Source organism: Thamnophis sirtalis, unplaced genomic scaffold (genome assembly GCF_051295495.1).
Source record: "Thamnophis sirtalis isolate CommonGarterSnake01/CBP01778 unplaced genomic scaffold, rThaSir2_p1.2 scaffold_10, whole genome shotgun sequence".
Lineage (NCBI taxonomy): Eukaryota > Metazoa > Chordata > Lepidosauria > Squamata > Natricidae > Thamnophis > Thamnophis sirtalis.
This window is the reverse complement of record NW_028261390.1, coordinates 69,223,706-69,242,367: the sequence shown is the minus strand read 5'-3', so window position 1 is coordinate 69,242,367 and position 18,662 is coordinate 69,223,706. Positions and strand designations below refer to the sequence as shown.

General features: G+C 40.5%; 1 protein-coding gene across 3 annotated transcripts in view; it reads right to left on the bottom strand.

Annotated features, from left to right (window-relative positions):
• KLHL5 (kelch like family member 5) overlaps positions 1-18,260 on the bottom strand; it is a 34,851-nt gene extending 16,591 nt beyond the window's left edge. The window contains exons 1-5 of one of the 3 annotated variants that reach the window (XM_087724812.1): positions 18,163-18,260; positions 16,475-16,587; positions 6,527-6,709; positions 4,704-4,840; positions 3,002-3,198 (exon numbers count right to left, since the gene is read on the bottom strand). In XM_087724812.1, coding sequence (XP_087580938.1) covers positions 3,002-3,198; positions 4,704-4,840; positions 6,527-6,669 — 477 coding nt within the window. In that variant the 5' untranslated portion in view covers positions 6,670-6,709; positions 16,475-16,587; positions 18,163-18,260. Of the gene's footprint in view, positions 1-3,001; positions 3,199-4,703; positions 4,841-6,526; positions 6,710-9,955; positions 10,524-16,474; positions 16,588-18,162 lie in introns of those variants that run through there. The other 2 variants (XM_087724811.1, XM_087724810.1) reach the window with 2 other exon arrangements.
• Positions 18,261-18,662: the final 402 nt, after the last annotated feature.

The window sequence follows — 18,662 nt, the reverse complement described above, 5'->3', positions numbered from 1 at the left end:
ATTGAGTTTGCTTATCAGAAGGTCCCAAAAGGTGAATCACATGACTTCAGGGACTTTGTAACTGTTATAAATATGTACCAGTTGCCAAGCACCGGAATTTTTATTATGTTTCATTATTATTTTATTGTATTGATCCTGTAAGGAGGGGTTCTACCTGTATTCATTCATTTCCATTTTGGACCATAAATGTTAAGTATTTTGAAATTTCAATAGATTCAAATGCTCCCCACCCATACCTTTTCTGCAATTAACTTCCGTTTGAAGTGCAATCCATAATTCCTGGTGCTTAATAAGCAGTGGCATTAAATTCAGGTAGTCCTTGACTTACAACAGTTCACTTAGTGACCATTCCGCAAGCCTCCGCAACACTCCAGCTGCTCGGCGGAACGTCACACAGGCGCCGTATGCGCCATGCGTGTTCGTGGAAGCGCCAAAGGCTTAAAGGACAGGTAAGGAGCTAGGGTGGGAGGGAGGGTGGGCCCTCCGGAGCACTGTACCTGAATGGTATCCGGTGCTCCGGGCAGGCTCCGGTACACCCATACCGGGGCATACCGCCTGCAACCCACCACTGGGCTGTCCCCACTTTGTCGCGGTCATCTTTAGGCTGCCTCTTCGTTCCTGCCACGGCTGAGAGGGGAAGTAATCTCCGGGTCTGAAGGGAGAGCTGTGACTCTCGACCTCTCAGGGTGCCCCTCTTTGCTTCGCCGCTTCTACAAAGCGGCTTAGGCTCCTCTTGGAGCCTCCAGACAAGAGAAGTCAGCGCAGGGGACGAGAGGAACAAGGAGACCCCGTTCCCTGCGTCTGTCTCATGGCGACGTCAAAACTGGAACAAATCTTGAGCTCAGTTGTGGTCATAAGTGAAGGACTTCCCATTGTGTAGTTACCCACATTACAAAAACAAGGGCAAAATGGCTGCTCCTTTAACATTTTTGGTTCCATGGAGCTTTTAAAGCAAATGAAATTAGTAGAGATTTACTCTAATTGAAGATTCAATTGGCCTCCACATTTCTGTACCGTTTCCATGGCAACGTATATTTCCAGCCAAAGGAAGTGCTTCTATGGTGCTCCTTATTACTAAAATTCAATTTCATGTCTCTGTTGGAATTAAACCATTATTTTATTTTATTTTATTTTTTTAAAAAGGGCCTGGGAAGAATTGATGTAGCACAACCAATTACTCTGGAAAATCACTTTTTAAAAACCATCTTAATTTAAATTTTATTCAAGTCAAACTGTTAAACGCTAGAAGAATGTCTTTGGCTTTGTGCTTTTTTTTCCCAATGCCAATAGCCTTGAAAGAGTAATTTGCATGGCTTTAGCCTTAGGGAAAATATTATAAAATATCTCAATAAGTTTAATAAGGGAAAAATTAAAGTATCAGTGATACAAAGGAATAGCAAAATAAGATATCAGAAATCACTGGGAAGTAGTTCAGGTGTCAAAATTCTTAAGGTATATATTTTTAATAATATACATGCAGTCCTTTACTTAAAATCATTAAATCATTATAATAGAGCTCTTAATTTGTCCCAAATACTATTGAATATGTCATCATGTTTAATTTTTTTGGAATTTGTATAGATGTAAGTGTTTCAGAGCTCAAAGTATCTCAGACACATAACCTTAGTCACCATTGTTACAGCTATGAAGAAGAACAGATTATACAGGTTGTCCTCGACTTATGACTGCAATTCAGCCCAGAGTTTATGTTGCTAAGAGAGAAATTTGTTAAGTGAGTTTAGTCCCATTTTATGACTTTTCTTGCCACATTTGTTAAGCGAATCACTGCAGTTGATAAATTTGTAACATGGCTGTTAAGTGAATCTGGCTTCCCCATTGACTTTCCTTGTCGGAAGGTCGCAAAATGGGTTACGTCTCTCTCTCTCTCTCTCTCACACACACACACGGGACAGTGCAGCTGTCATAAAAGTGAGAGAGTTGTCAAGCATCCAAATATAAATCAGATGACAAAAAATGCTGCAATGGTCGTAAGTGTGAAAAACAGTCATGAGTCATTGTTCAGTGCCGTTGTAATTTTGAACGGTTACTTAATGAACTGTTGTAAGTCAAGGACTACCATATTTTTGGAGTATAAGATGCACCTTTCCCCCGCCTAAAAGAGGGTGAAAATTTGGGTGCATCTTATACACCGAATGTGGCCCCACCCTTTGGCCTCTGCCTTCCAGCAATTTGCCTCCTTGCAGCAAACGGGGAAAATGGGGCTTGCAGAGGTTGCAATAGGCTATAACAATCCCTGCAGCCTGAAACAGCTGATGATCGGAATGCGCTTAAACTGAAAGTGAAGCAAAAAAAAAATTATTGTGCTAATCAGGCTGTTTGCTGCAAGGAGGTAAGTCAATAACTATAAATGCCTATAGAATATTCAAATTATTAGACTTATTTTTTAAAGACTGCTTTATTATTGTTCTAGACAGCTTGACAAAAGGTAGCTTTTTAAAATAAATGCTTGATCTGAAGAGGCCCAGTGCTATTGTCTCTTCTTTTAAATAGCAGAGAATAAGGTATAGTTCCAGAAAGCCACATCAATTTTAACAGCATATGTACAAATATAGTCTGAAAAGTAAAACTACAAACAGTGTATATTATCTGTACTGTTCACTGTTTGTTGCAAGGAGGCAAATTGCTGGGAGGCAGAAGCAGATTTCTTCCCTTTGTTAGGTGTGTCTTATATTTCGGAGCGTCTTATACTCTGAAAAATACGGTGCCTGTATCTGGGGGGGAAATGAGCTGAAGTAAAAAACAGTTGCTTGGCCAATGTAAGTCAAAGGGGGAAAAAAACGGATCTAATTATTATCTGAACTATTTAGAACTAGTGGAAATAAAGGTTTTACGACATACGAAGGAGGGAGGGGGATTCTGTGCTCTCTTCTACATTCTTCGGAAATAAAATAGAAATCTGAATAAACGCATCACGACGGCGACGAGAATGATATTATGGAATGCTTTTTCCATAAATAAAAGGTTTTCAAGAACTGCATACCATGGTGTAATTGTGAGCCACTTTGTGCAAATCCGTACACCCCTGCGCATCGGCGAAAGAACGGATTCCAAGGCAATTTGAAGGATGAAGCTGCTTCATTAAAAATTTGCAGCAGGCTTCTACGACCTGAGACAGCTGAAGAATACAAGCTGTAGACAGCAGGCACTCAATGTTATCTTCTTTTAATTCGAGACGACCTGGGATGGTTCAAAACAGAGTTACGACCGCATGCCATTGGTATCCACTCAAACAGCTACCATGTTTTTCCCCAAAATAAGACCCTCCTGGGATAATAAGCCCAATTGGGCTTTTGAGCGCATGCGCTAAAATAAGTCATCCCCTGAAAATAAGCCCTCCCCCAAAATATTGCAATACAGCAGCAGCCATGAGGTGACCACGCTCGCCACCTCCTGTGCCTCAAAAATTATAAGACCTCCCTGAAAATAAGGCCAAGACTTATTTGGGGGGGGGGGGGTCAAAAGAAAATTAAGACCCTCTCTTATTTTCGGGGAAACATGGTAGTTATGATTTAGACAAGAATAAAAATAAGAAAAAGCCACAGACTCTTTGAACTTATTTCCGTATTTTGGAAATCTGCCATCAGAGGTTTTTATGGAAAACCCAGGATGTGGGAATGAGGGCCTTAACTACAGTTTCTAATTAGATTAGATTTAATAAATTTATAGGCCGCCCAATCCCGAAGGACTCCGGGCGGCTTACAACAAATACATTTTAAAAGTAAAAAGTTAAAAAACGAGGAAACACAGATTAAAAGACCATATCATACACCCAGTCTAATCGGGGCTGGACCTCAGTCATGAGGCCTGCCGGAATAGCCAGGTTTTAATAGCTTTTCGGAAGGCCATGAGATACTATACTATGCTATGCTATGCTATGCTGTGCTGTGCTGTGCTATGCTATGCTATACTATACTATAAAGTTGGTTCTTGAGACACTTCTATCAAAAAGCTGATGGAACTGAAATAAGCATTTGGATAGAGATCCCCAAGAAATGCCAGAGATGTAAGACAGATAGGAAAGATCAAGAAGCTTCTGGAAAATTCTGGCAGATTGAGTGAAACTTGACTCAATGTATGCTCCAGCATAACTCTGGAACGCAATTTCAACCAAACTTGGTACACAGGTGACTTACTCTCTGGAAACAAATACTGTGGGCGAAAAATAAAAGTTGAAGTCAGCTGGCCAGCGCATGCACGCGGGAGCTGACAGGCCAACGCCTCACGTGCCCTAACAAATGGCGCCACCTGCCATAGGTTTGCCATCACAGGTATAAGGTCTCCTGCCTGAGCAGGGAAGGTTGGACTAGAAGACCTCCAAGGTCCCTTTCAACTCTGTTCTTCTATTGTGTCTTGAAACTTTTAAGAACTGCTTGCTCTGCTTTATAAAAAATATAAAATAAGATTTGAACATCCCAATGTTGGGAGATGATTTAAGGGAAATGAATAAAACAATATAATTGGTGCATTTTAATATTCTCATTTCTTTGGTAAGAACACTTTCGAGTAGTTTGAGTAAAAGCATCCTATTATCCTTCTGAAATTAGTTTTTAAAAACACAAACACCATGCCTTGCTCACTCTAGATCAGTATTTATGGCTATTACTACAATTTACACGCTGTATACAAAGTGGGGGAACCATAGAGTTTAGCATTTCCTTGGCTTTAAAAGTAACTGCTTTTACCTGTATATGCGTACTGCACCAGCGCCCATAACGCATTGGGTTCCACACCTTCCATTTTGATTTCTTCTTGCCTGGCCTCTCGGACATCGTTAGTAAACATGGCGGCAAAATAATCTGAGACAGAGGACAGCACCAATCTAGGCCCGCGGGAAACAGGAGGGAGACAAGGGAGAAGGCAATCGGGGCCTGCGTTAATTTGGCAGCCTGGTTTATAAAAGCATTTGAAGTAACAATCCACAATAAATGAAGCCGTCAGTACAATTAAAATTGTGTGGTTCTTTGAATGCAATTTTTCTATAAGACACTGTGTGTGAGTATGTGTATGTGTGTGTGTGTACGCCAATATATTTTTGTGTGTTCACAGCAAAAAGTGAGAGCAAAGGTTCTCCTCCTCCTCTTCTTCTTTCTCCTCCTTCTCAATTTCATTCTTCCTCCTCTTCTCCTTCCTCGTCTCATTCTTCTTCTTCTTCTTCTTCTTCTTCTTCTTCTTCTTCCTCTTCCTCTCCTTCTCCTCCATCTCATTCTCCCTCCTCCCCTTCCTCCTCTTCTGGTTTCACCCAGAGATTAGATGAAGGTATGTTTGCATGGATTGGCACTAGGTTTTTGTTTTTCCCCCCGTTTTTAATGCTGTATGTTTTAACTGAGTGTGTTTTGCAATTTTCAAAATGATTTTATAGGGAGCCACCCTGAGTTGCATGAAAAATGAGCCACCATGTTTGAAGGAATGGTTCAAAGAGGCCATCTATGTCAAATTGACCAGCCCTCCCATAACCGAGGGGAAGGGATGTGACATCATCTATCTCGAGTCTACAATCTAGTCCTTTCAGCAGTTCCAAGAAGGCTCAACACTCATTTGCACCACTCAGGTGATCCTGAGGACACAGACAAACCTCCAAGTGGCCTCAACGACTTCTTAAAAAGGATGCAAATGACCAGCCGTGTGCAAGGAATATAAACCCTTCCATTTCCCACTATCCTGTCAGAGCTGAAGAAGCTTCTTGGATGAGAAGCGAAACATCTTCAAAGAAAAACAAGGAAGTCCAGTTGCCTCTTGAAAAAGCACCTTTGGGACAACCATGACCTGGACGATTGGGAAGCTCCATAGACATTGTCTTAAATGAAATAGCAATAGCACTTAGGCTTATATCCCGCTTTACAGCCCTCTCTAAGCGGTTTACAGAGTCAGCCTCTTGCCCCCAACAATCCGGCTCCTCATTTGACCCACCACGGAAGGACGGAAGGCTGAGTCAACCCTGAGCCTGGTGAGATTCGAACTGCCAAACTGCAGGAAATCAGCAATCAGCAGAAGTAGCCTGCAGTACTTCGCTCCAACCACTGCGCCCACCGTGGCTCAAATATAAAATAAGTTAATAGTAATAAATGTGCAAAAAACGTCTTTTAAAAGGATAAAAGAGGGAGGGGAGGTTTAATAAAAAGATTTCTGAAATGGGTAACAGTAGTTGCCATTAGGTAAAGAGCATTAGCATTAACGATTTTGTTCTGGTTTCAGAAAAATCAATAAGCCTCTCGGCTTTTCTGTTGACAGCTACCGATAACAAACAAGCAGACAAACAACACTCCCTCCTTGGAATCACTGAATGAGCGTGCTCAGAATGAATTATTCATACATTCAAATGTTTCCAAAGAGATGGCAGCTTAAGGCAGTGGTTCCCAAACGTGGCAACTTTAAGACTTGTGGATTTCAACTCCCAGAATTCTCCAGCCAGCAGAGCTGGCTGGAGAATTCTGGGAGTTGAAGTCCGCAAGTCTTAAAGTTGCCACGTTTGGGAACCACTGCCTTAAGGGATTAAACCCGCACGTACCTGTGTGCCGGAATCCGTCGGTCCCCTGCCACTAACACCACATCGCACAGTTGCTTGTGCCTCAAATAATTTTCCATTTTTTTAAACGTTTGCTCTGCATGGTTGAGCGCTTGGAAAAATTCATCCGACGGACAAGGCTCCATTGGACGAGACGGCAGGCGAGTCTCTCCGCTGTGGGGCGTTCTGGAAACGCAAGGCACACACAAGAATGGATTAGAAAAGGAATTTGTAGGTTTTAATTGTGGGTTTTAAGACAAAAGAGAAAAAAGGCACTTCCTTCCCCTCGTCGGCAAAATGCGGGGCTCTCAAAAAGCTACTGACACTTTGTCAAAAGACTGCAGCCGAACTGATGGGGAAAGCTTTCAAGACTCGAGGTCCTTGTGACATGGATTTTTGCATTCCCGCTCATCCATGCGCTCTGCGTGGAGGGGAAGAACTGAAGATAGCAGGATGGCATCTAAAGAGACTGAAAATTATTATGGCGCAAGATGAAGTGCAACGTTGTTCTTTTGCACCGAAATACGTTTTAGAGACTCGCTGAACAAAACACCAGCGGTTCGACAGCACGCAATCCCCAAAGGACGAGAAACATTTTTTTCTGAGCCCCAAACCTCTCAACTGGAGAACCATTGAAAGGGACAATTTGTGCCAGGGAAAGGGGTTCATCGTTCAGCAAAGTTGCAATTCATGGCGCTCACGTTTATAGCATCATAATTACGTTTTGAAATTAGCAGGCTATAAAGAAGATGAATAGGCGGTTAGAAGGGAAAAGGCCGCAGCAATTTCGCGTTTTATGTTCTCACATCAGCAAGGAGGAAAGTGGAAAATGGTTCAGTTGTTACCGCGTTTCCCTGAAAATGACAGGCTCTTATTTTGTTTTGACCCCCACGAAATAAGTGCTCGGCCTTATTTTCGGGGAGGACTTATTATTTTTGAGGTGCAAGAGGCAGCAAAAGCGTGGTCACCTCATGGCTACTGCTGTGTTGCAATATTTTCGGGGAGGGCTTATTATAGTGCATGCGCTCAAAAGCCCGATTGGGCTTATTATCCGGGGAGGTCTTATTTTCGGGGAAAACAGAGTAGCAATGACCCAGCCAGGATGACTGTGAAGCTAAGGCTTCTGTACCTAAAAAATAATAATTTACTGATTGGAATTCATTAGATAAAGATTTTATTAAGGTTGAAGAAGCCTTTTTTCAATACACATTCTAAATTATCTTATTTATTTCATGAGTATGTCTTGAACTGATGCATTAATCATTCGGGAAGACTGCAGTTTGCATCACCGTACACGAAGTATCTAAACACTGCGGGGTCCTTGGTTCTCTGAGCTTGCTTGTTTTCTTGCAGACATTTAATTACCCAACTAGGTAACATCATCACTGCTGGAAGGTGGGGAGGCTTGCTCTCATTTTATATGTACACTAGCTTGTCAATGTTGGTGGTCGTGATCTTGATGGGGCTGTTATAAATACAACTTTAAGAAGTTTTAAAAATGGAATAAACAGCCAAAGAATAATAAAAACTTTGATTTTACTGTGTTACAAATGAGCTAAATTTAATCTCCAGTTAAATTTGTAATAAGGTTTTGGAAATGATTATGAAGAATCTCACCCTTTAATTTATCTTCTATTTTTTAAAAATTCATATTTTTTAAATTGTAATTATAATCTTTAATAAAAATACTACCACAAATATTAAAAAAAAATGACAGATGTAGTAAAAAAAAAATCAAACCAAAGCAAACATATGTTATAATCTAAAACTAAGCTACTATTAAAAGTAATTTAAGTTTAAACTAAAGAGCATAACTGTTCTCAAAATTAGTATGCAATTAACCAGGATGAGCCTCTGTGGCGCAGTGGTTAGAATGCAGTATTGCAGGCAAACTCTGCCCACAGCTAGGAGTGCAAGTCTCACCAGCTCAAGGTTGACTCAGCCTTCCATCCTTCCGAAGCTGGTAAAATGAGGACCCAGATTGTTGGGGGGCAAGAGGCTGACTCTGTAAACTGGTTAGAGAGGGCTCGAAAGCACTGTGAAGCATCATATAAGTCTAAGTGCTACTGCTAGTGCCCTTCCTTCCATCGATCCATACATTGTGGACCAGGGGTTAGATAGTATTGCAGGCTAATTATGCCACTGTCGGCAGTTCGATCCTGACCGGCCCAAGGTCGACTCATCCTTCCATCTTTCCGAGGTGGTTAAAATGAGGACCCAGATTGTTGGGGGCAAGAGGCTGACTCTGTAAACTGCTTCAACAGAGCTGTAAAGCACTGGGAAGCGGTATATATAAATCTAAGTGCTATTGCTATTCACCATTTGATGTACAAGTCTAAATGGAAATTTGCAAGGAGTGGCAATACTTGTGATTATAGCAATAGCACTGCTTCACAGTGCTTTTACAGCCCTCTCTAAGCGGTTTACTGAGTCAGCATAATACTAATTTTTACACAATTAAGAAGATAAGATAAGAATTAATCTCTTCAGTGTTCAAACTGCATTCTAATGATAGTAAATACTGTCTGTTTGTTAGCTAAGTTTTAAAGGCAAATCAAAATATAAAACATACTGGCTCTCATATATACCTGTACAATCATATACAATGAGCAAGCATCAAATAAAAAATGTACATTTTCTCTATAAACATAGAATCAAAATAAATAAAGTATGGTACTACCAAGCAAATATACCAGGATAACGGACTTCAAATGCAGTTCTTTTGTACATGTGTTCAGAAGGAAAGCTATTTAGCCCAATGAGACTTACTCCCAGGTAAATGCCCATACTACAGCCACCTAAAGTTACATCTTTTTAATTTAAAAAAAAGAGTGACAAAGAGAACTCCAGCTATATATTCTCTACAATGTGATGATGTCTAATCTGGATTCCTCTAACCTGCTTCAGCAGGAGTCTGAAATAAATCCTGTATTACGCTCCTATTCTTAAACACAGCAAGGACACAAAAATACGACCGTCATAAATACAGATCCAGATTACAATTAAACAACGAAATAGACCTACAGGGGAAAATATTTTAGCCCGCTTTCTTTCTAAAACCCTACACCATTCATTTTAAGTCCCTTTTTTCAAGACATTTTGAATACAGATTAGCCATTTCTCATCTGTATTTACTCAGGCAGATTACTGATGAGAATGTGTATATAGATAGATAGATAGATAGATAGATAGATAGATAGATAGATAGATAGATAGATAGATAGATAGATAGATAGATAGATATAGATGTAGATATAGACACACACACACACACACACACACACACACATTTTTAAAATGCTGGTGAGCCCAGATTTTTTGCAGCTTTTCAATGGCTGAATACATACATATACACACATATATATATATTTATTTATTTATTGCAAACAGCTACCAGGCACGGCTCATTCTGAACAATGAGAAAGCAACGACCTGCATGCAGAGGGGGTTGGTACTTTTTCTTCTTCTTCGACGGCTCCATCCTCAGCATCTGGAACCTCAAGCAGATGTGGATTCTGGATGGTCTCCCTGGTGAACTCCAAGGTGGGCACTTCCGATGTGGCTGCCATTGGCCGAGGAAAGGAATCCGGCAAACCCTGTGGCTTGGACCTCTGGGAACCGCGTGATGCCAAAGACGGCGGCAAGCTGCTGGCATTTAGAAACTTTCTGCCACCGGCGGCCGCGGGGTATCTCCTGTCCCAGAAGTCTCCTTCGCGACCGACGTTAGGATGAGGAGGGAGCTGCTGCTGCTGCTGACCAAACCACCTCCATCTGAGCTTTAAAAGCTGCTTCACGTCAAATTCTCTACGCGAGCCAGACATCCTCGGCGAGAGCAAGCAATCGTCTAGGCAACGGGCACAACCAGCGGCACACAAAAGGGCTGGTGCGACCAACCAGAAGAAGAGAAACGCATGGTCTGCCTGTACACAGCTTTCTTTCTTTTTCTTTTCTTATCCTTTCCTTTCTTTCTCCCTCCCTCCCTCCCTTTTTTCCTTCCTTCCTTCATTGCTTCCCAAAACTCCTCCCTCCCTCCTTTCCTTCCTTCCACAACCAGCACTCAGCATAAAGATTGGTGCAACCAAACAGGAGGAGAGAAACGCATGGTCTGACTGTACACAGCTTTCTTTCTTTCTTTTTCTTTCTTTCCTTCTTTTCTTTCCTTCTCCCCCTCCCTCTTCCTTTCGTTTTTTTCTCTTTTTTTTCCTTTCCTTCCTTCCTTCCTTCACTAGCAGTCGTGCAACTAACCAACATGGTCTGCCTTTATACAGCTTTCTTTTTCTCTCTTTTCCTTTTCTTTCTTTCTCTCTTTCTTTCCTTTCCTTCTCCCCCTCCCTCTTCCTTTCCTTTTTTTCTCTTTTTCTTCCTTTCCTTCCTTCCTTCACTAGCAGTCGTGCAACCAACCAACATGGTCTGCCTTTATACAGCTTTCTTTTTCTCTCTTTTCCTTTTTTCTTTCTTTCTCTCTTTCTTTCCTTTCCTTCTCCCCCTCCCTCCCTCTTTCTTTCCTTCCTTTCTCTATTTCTTCTTTTCCTTCCTTTCCTTCCTCTCCTCTCCTCTCCTTCCTTCCTTCACCAGCAGTCGTACAACCAAACAACATGGTCTGCCTGTATACAGCTTTCTTTCTCTCTCTCTTTCCTTCCTTCGTTCTTTTTTTCTTTTCTTTTCCTCCCTCCCTCCCTAGATAAATGGCATCAAATTTAGGAAACCCTATTATCTTAACAGATAATTGAAAGAAAATAATGAAATGGGGAAAAGCTACTTGCTACTTTTATCAAGCGTCAAAGCTACACAAAGGCAGGCACCGTGGTTAGGTTCTCGACAGTGGTTCCATCCTCTTAACATTAGCTTTCAGGAGCCCTAATTTGAATTTAATTTAATTACACAATGCTAGGGAGGCAGGGAGCTACGATTTTAAAAGCCAGCCAAACATTTTGCTTTTGTAAAGACCTCGCCTATAAAAACATAATTTGAAATGAATTGATTGTAAGACGAGGACTACCTGCGTAATAATCTTTTACAGCTTTTGAGGAACAGCTGACAAAAGAAACAACAGACCAAAAGGCCCCACGGGAAGAAGATGGAAGCAAATGCAGTACCTTATACAGGACTCAGAATAACGGAAGGGGCCTTGGAGGTCTTCTAGTCCACCCTCTGCTCAAGCAGGAAAACCCTCTACCATTTCAGACAAGATCTCTTCTTTAAAACTTCCAGTGTTGGAGCATCCACAACTTCTGGAGGCAAGTTGTTCCATTGATTAATTGTTCTCACCGTCAGGAAATTTCTTTTTTTAGTTCTAGGTTGCTTCTCTTCTTGATGAGTTGCAATCTGTTGCTTCTCGTCAGGTTGTCCGACTCCTTGCCAACAAATCTAATTACTAACCTCTCTGGTGGGCCTGTGGTATTCTCCTGGGGCAAGGGTCATCAACCTGTGGCTCTGGAGCCGCATGTGGCTCTTTCATCCTTCTGCTGCAGCTCCCTGTCGCCGGTCAGCTCCACAATTGATAGGATTTTCAGTTAGGACAGGTACAGGATACAGGATGCCACGCTAGGAGGAGACTCTGTGGTGGGGGAACCGGACTTCCGGTCGGCTCAAGAATTGAACAGGGGGGAGGGGCTTCTGGTTAGGACCTTTGCGGCTCTTTGAGTGTTTGAAGTTGCCGAACCCCTTAGTTTTCTCCTGAAGTTTTCTCCAGAGAAGACTCCTGTCAATCTTCTCCCGGTGGCCCAAGCTCTGAAGGAATCGGCTGAGAGGGTTTTGGAGAAAACTGAAGTGAGGCACTTTGGACAACTGGCTTTGATTTCACATTGCAAACCGGCTTCAAAAGAATCCAAAGTTTTCTTGATGCAAAGCAGACCTTCACGGCTTCATAGTACCCAAATGTTGTATGTCCAACCCAGCAAACATCCAAACTGTATCGCTGCTACTTTAAACCAAGGGGTCAAAAATCTTTTGGGAGCAAACCCACTTTGCCAAAAACGGATAGAACTGAGACGTAAGCTCACCTTTTATCCATAGAAGAGAATACACATAACTCAGGATCGAACTGAGAAGTCCTTGCCCCTCTCAGAGCCTGGTGTTTTGCTTGCAAACATCTGGCTTGCAAGCAAACAACTAATAAAATATAAACTAAGGTTATATTTGAGCTGCGTAAAATATAAGCTAAGTAAAATTTAAAACCTAAACTAAATGAAAGCTGTTTATTTTAACTCAAATTACAAATAGAACAGAAAATAGAACTGAACAGAACAGAGAATAGAACTGAACAGAGAATAAAATAGAACAGAACAGAAAAAGAATGGAATGGAATGGAGAATAGAATAGAATAAAGGAGGAATAAAGAATAGAATAGAACAGAACAGAAAAAAAATGGAATGGAATGGAGAATAGAACAGAATAAAGGAGGAATAAAGAATAGAATAGAACAGAACAGAAAAAAAATGGAATGGAATGGAGAATAGAATAGAATAAAGGAGGAATAAAGAATAGAATAGAACAGAACAAAAAAAGAATGGAATGGAATGGAGAATAGAACAGAATAAAGGAGGAATAAAGAATAGAATAGAACAGAACAGAAAAAGAATGGAATGGAATGGAGAATAGAATAGAATAAAGGAGGAATAAAGAATAGAATAGAACAGAACAGAAAAAGAATGGAATGGAATGGAGAATAGAATAGAATAAAGGAGGAATAAAGAATAGAATAGAACAGAACAGAAAAAGAATGGAATGGAGAATAGAATAAAGGAGGAATATAGAATAGAATAGAATAGAATAGAATTCTTTATTGGCCAAGTGTGATTGGAGACACAAGGGATTTCCAAAGAGGATACATTTATACTAGTATCTATTCACGTGAAAATATTATAGCTTATTTCCTTTGAGAATCCCTCACAAGTCCGAACTTTCAGATCAGCAATGCCCATTAAAAAGGAACATTCAAACAGCTAATTAAAATCTGCATTTTAGTCTAAACAACTTTCTACCCAAACATTGTCCATAGCTAATCGGTCCTTCATAAACACTCTTAAAAGTACTGAGGCGAATTTCAGACATATTAATACCTTCCATGTGTTTTCATTTTCATAAGCGCAGGTAGATTTTGGAGTAGTCATCATGTTTTACCAAGACTGCATCATCGCATGCAATCGTGGATTTTTTGGGATCAAGGCTTGGCCCGCACGTAGCTGCCATACACAATTTCCTCAGTTCACTCGAGGTAATTTATTTCAGACCCCATGATCAAAACCATATTTACTTGACTACAAAATTCCAAAACAAAAACAAAAAATCCCAACCCCGCAACTACAAGTTAGATGCAATTCAACGTATTTAAATCGAGCAATTAGATGTCCCATTTAAATCAATCATAAATCAAGCCAGCTGTGTTGTATATGGCTTCCTGTTGCTAAACAAATTAGGGTGTAACTACGAATTAGGATATATAACCAGAGGCCATAAAATGTTTTTCATCCTTAAATTTATGACAGGCTAGCTAGCAGAAATATGGGAAGACGTAACATGATCGCACATCTTTAAATGTTTTGTTTAGTTTACCGTCATGCATTGCAGCCCAGAATTTGGAACCGACATTAAAGATTCCTCCTTATGGAACCTTACTTATGGTTATTGAAAAGATAGGTTTGTGCTTCAAATCAACCTGGATCTAAATTCACACAGGGAGTTTGGTGAATTTTTAGTAGCATTTTTCTACGGCCTCCTTATAGCTGAGAGGAAATGACTGATCAGAATCCAACCCCAGCTTTGTTTCTAAGGTAGGACTAAAACTCACCACCTCCTGTTTTCTAGCTTGGTGGTTTTAACCACCATATTTCTATTCAACAGATGAAGGTACGATAAGAATTAACACCCAATCAAAAATTATACGCTGTTGCTACGTTCTAGATAAAAATGGATAAGCCTGAAAATAACCTATATAATCAAGAACAAAACCAAGAGTAAGGTAGCAGAATTCAAGTATTTGAGGGGCTGCCACAAAGGGGTCAATTTATTTTGCAAAGCACTAGAAGGCAGGACAAGAAACAATGGATGGAAACTAATCAAGGAGACAAGCAACCTGGAATTAAGGATAAACTTCCTTACAGTGAGGACAATTAACCAGTGGAACAGCTTGCCTCCAGAAGTTGTGGGTGCTTCATCCCTGGAGTTTTTTCAGAAGAGAGTGGACAGCCACTGGTCTGAAATGGTACAGAGTCTCTTGCTTAAGCAGGGGGTTGGACTAGAAGACCTCTAAGGTCCCTTGCAGCTCTATTCTGATTGATTGATTGTTAAAGAGTTGAGTCTTCTTAAAATATTAAATACTGGGACAAATGTGGAATACTCAACACAACACAAAAGCTGATTCTGTTCCACCTTACACAAGCATAAAGTAGAAGATCTCTGAATTTTAAAAGACTACAAGTTACCTTTTTTGAGGTTCCCATGATAAATCTGAGATGCAAAACATTTTTAGACTGCAACGTTCACTTGGGTGGGTGCGAGCTCCAATAAACTCCATAGGACTTACTGTTGAACAGACTTACTTCCATATTCAATCATTCTCTCGGCGCATGCTTAACTAAACCCTCTGTCTGGAAAAAAGACAGTTCCAATCTAAAAGCATAAAGGTCACACAGGCACACCTCTTCCTTGCCATTCCACCTCCTGCCATCTGAGCCCATCATTCCTGACTGAGTAAAATGAAATAAAGGCGCAGCAGCCAAAGGGATAGGATTCCCACTGAACTGTTTTGGCCAGATTCTGCATGAGGATTATGGCACATTAATGTTTAATTACTTTCATGCTGCAATTAAATTTCCTTCTCCAAATTACAATTGCAAAACTCAATCCATATGAGAACTGCTCTGGATGCAAACTTTCTTTCTTTCTTTCTTTCTTCTGTCTCTTTCTCTTTCTTTTCTCTTTCTTTCCTTCCCTCCTACCTTCTTTCTTTCTTCTCCCTTTCTTTCTTCTTCTTTATTCTCTCTCTCACTCTTTCCTTCCCGCCCCCGCCTCCCATTTATTGGCCATCTTACTACGAGGTGACTCTGGGTGGCTTACAGTACATGTAGTCCTCAACTTATGACAGTTCATTTAGTGACCATTCAAAGTTACAACAGCACTGAAAAAAGTGACTTGTGGCTGTTTTTCAGAGTTACGGCCTATGCAGCATCCGCATGGTGACGTGATCCAAATTCAGATGCTTCAGGTGTTTATGACTGTTGCTCTGTCCCAAGATCACGCGATCCCCTTTTGCAACCTTCTGACATGCAACGTCAAGCGGGGGGGGGAGCCAGTTTCACTTCACAACCGTCTTACTAACTCATCCACTCTGTCGATTCACTTAGCAACGGAGGCAAGAAAGGTAATAAAATGGGGCAAAGCTCACTTGACAAATGTCTCGCTTAACCACAGAAATTATGGGGCTGAACTGTGGTTGTAAGTCGAGGACTACCTGCATTATAATGCTTATAATGCTTTCAAATTCCCCGTTGATATAATCATCCACAATTCATAATCCAACCTTAACTTAGGCTCTGTGTGTGTTTGTGTGTGTGTGTGTACACACTAATGACTCCTATTATTTGCATATCTACCAAAGAGGGAGAAAAAAATACATTTAATGGTACAATAAGGAAATGGAGAACTACAAGCATAGTTAGGGAAGGCATACCTGCCTTCCCCAATGATTTATTTCCTCATTTTTTTATATTCATTTTGGAGAGTTTTCTAGAACAGAGGTGGGGTTCAGGGTTTAGTGACTGTTGGTCCAGAGCACAGGAAATTATCATCATTAAACCCTGAAGCCCAAACCGATACCAGCTGGGAAAGCCTAGCCCAGTCTGTTTTAGCTCTAATCCTGTATCCATGGATTTATTTTATTTTACTCCATTTTATTCTCTTATTCCATTAATTCCGCATCGGTTAAGCATATTATTATAAGTTAATACTCACCAGAAGCAGCTTGTAATGGTAATAACTGGTATCAAAATTCTGGAAAATCGGATGGCATCCTGCTCAAGCTTTCCTGGAGGATGGGCAGCTTCGGGATGGACAGGTGATTCAACCTGAGAATGTAAGGTTTATAATGTGAGGATTATCTCAGTTTGGAGAGACTTACCTCTTGCCCAGGACTCCTTTGTAGTAAACCACCCACTTTTGGTTGTATACTTTTTGTAGCATGTTATCTCTATAGCTTTATTTTTATTTATTTTTTACTGTTGTGAGCCACTCAAGAGTTACCCTGCGGTCAGACAGGTGGCCAATAAACTGAATAAGTAAACTATAAAATAAAAGCATAAAATATGAAATGAAATATAAAACAAAATATATAAAATATAACATATAAAATAAAATACAAAATAAACTATAAAATAAAATACAAACTATAAAATAAAAGGTAAAATATAATATAAAAGACAAAATATAATATAAAAGACGAAATATAAGATGCAAGATAAAATAAAAACTAAAATAAAACAAAACAAAATATAATATAAAAATATAAAAGAAAAAAAGAGATAAAATATAAAATATAAAGTTAAAATATACTATAAAATAAAAGAAAAAATATAATATAAAAGAAAAGATCAAATATAACATGCAATATAGGGAAGACAGGCAGCAACGGCTGTAAAGAGCTCTTCCAAAAGTAAATTAGGTTTTTCATATATATATATATATATATATATATGTATGTATGTATGTATGTATGTATGTATGTATGTATGTATGTATGCATGCATGCATGCATGCATAAAAGAAAAACCTAATTTATGTATGTATGTATTTTTATATTTGTAACTCATTTTTAATCTATATATATAAGTATTTTATATGTTTAACCCATTTTAATCTATTTTTAATTTATATTTTATATTTATATCTTTAACTCATTTTTAATCTATACCGGATTTTTACAAAAGCACATATAGTGTGGCTACTACCATTTGTTTTAGATACATTTTAACAACATACAAAATTAAAAAAAAGATAAAACAAAATAGAATTTGAAACATAAAATAAAATATAATAGAACGGATAGAAGATAAAATAAAATATAGACTGTAATATAAAATAAAAGACAAAAGATAAAAGACAAAAGGTAATATAAAATAAAAGACAAAAGGTAACATAAAATAAAAGATAATATAAAATAAAAGATAAAATATAGAATATAATATAAAATAAACGACAAAAGATAAAAGCTAATATAAAAAAGATAATATAAAATTAAACACAAAAGGTAACATAAAAGATAATATACAATATAAAATAAAAGATAAAGTAAACCCTCCTTTTTAGGATCCACAAACCTCAATGTACCCCAACAACCACTCTTTGCACCCCAGATCCTGAGGGGAGGCCGGGGGATGGTTGTTCCTGCAAAGGCACTCTGCACATGCTCAGGAGACCTCTGGTTCAGGAGGCTGCTGCTTCTCACCAAAACTTTCTCCTCAGCCCCCAGCCCAGGGATGCTCTTTGTGGTGGGGGGTAACCGATCCCCAAAGTGGGGTATCACCCTAAAGGAAGCCCCCCCTCCCCTCAGAGAACCCCCCACCCCGCCCCACACACACACTGAGGGGGAAAAGGCCGTCCCCCAACCCCGGGTGCCGACCGCCCACCCCAGCCCTGCTTCTCACCTGAACCCCGGGAGAGAGAGAGGAGCGGGAAGGACCCCAGGCCCGACCCCGAAACAAACCCCGATTCGAGCGGAAAAGCCACCCCCCTTCTCCCTCCCCGCTGCCCCGCCTCCTTCCCAACAGCTCGGCCACGCCCTCTTTCTCTTGGCCCGCCCACCGAGGCAGAGCAAGGAGGACGCCTTGGCCACGCCCCCTTCCGTCTCTTTCCCCGCCTTTTCTCTTGTCTGTATTTTCCCTCCCTGCCACATCGAACGTGGGCAGGCGGCGGGCTGCGCGCGCAGACGCCGCTGTTTCCGAACGGAAAGTGGAAGCTCCGGCAGGAGGGAGAGAAAAAAGTGGGCGGGGCGAGCGGGCGGCTGCTTTGGGTTTCCCCCCCCCCTTTCTCCTCGGTTCGCGGTTGGCGAGGGAGGCGGGGCTTAGGCTGTTCGAAAAAGCCGGCTGCTTTTGCGCATGGGCGTTTTTAAAGCCAGCGTGTCCGAACTTGGCCGCGGGGAAGACCT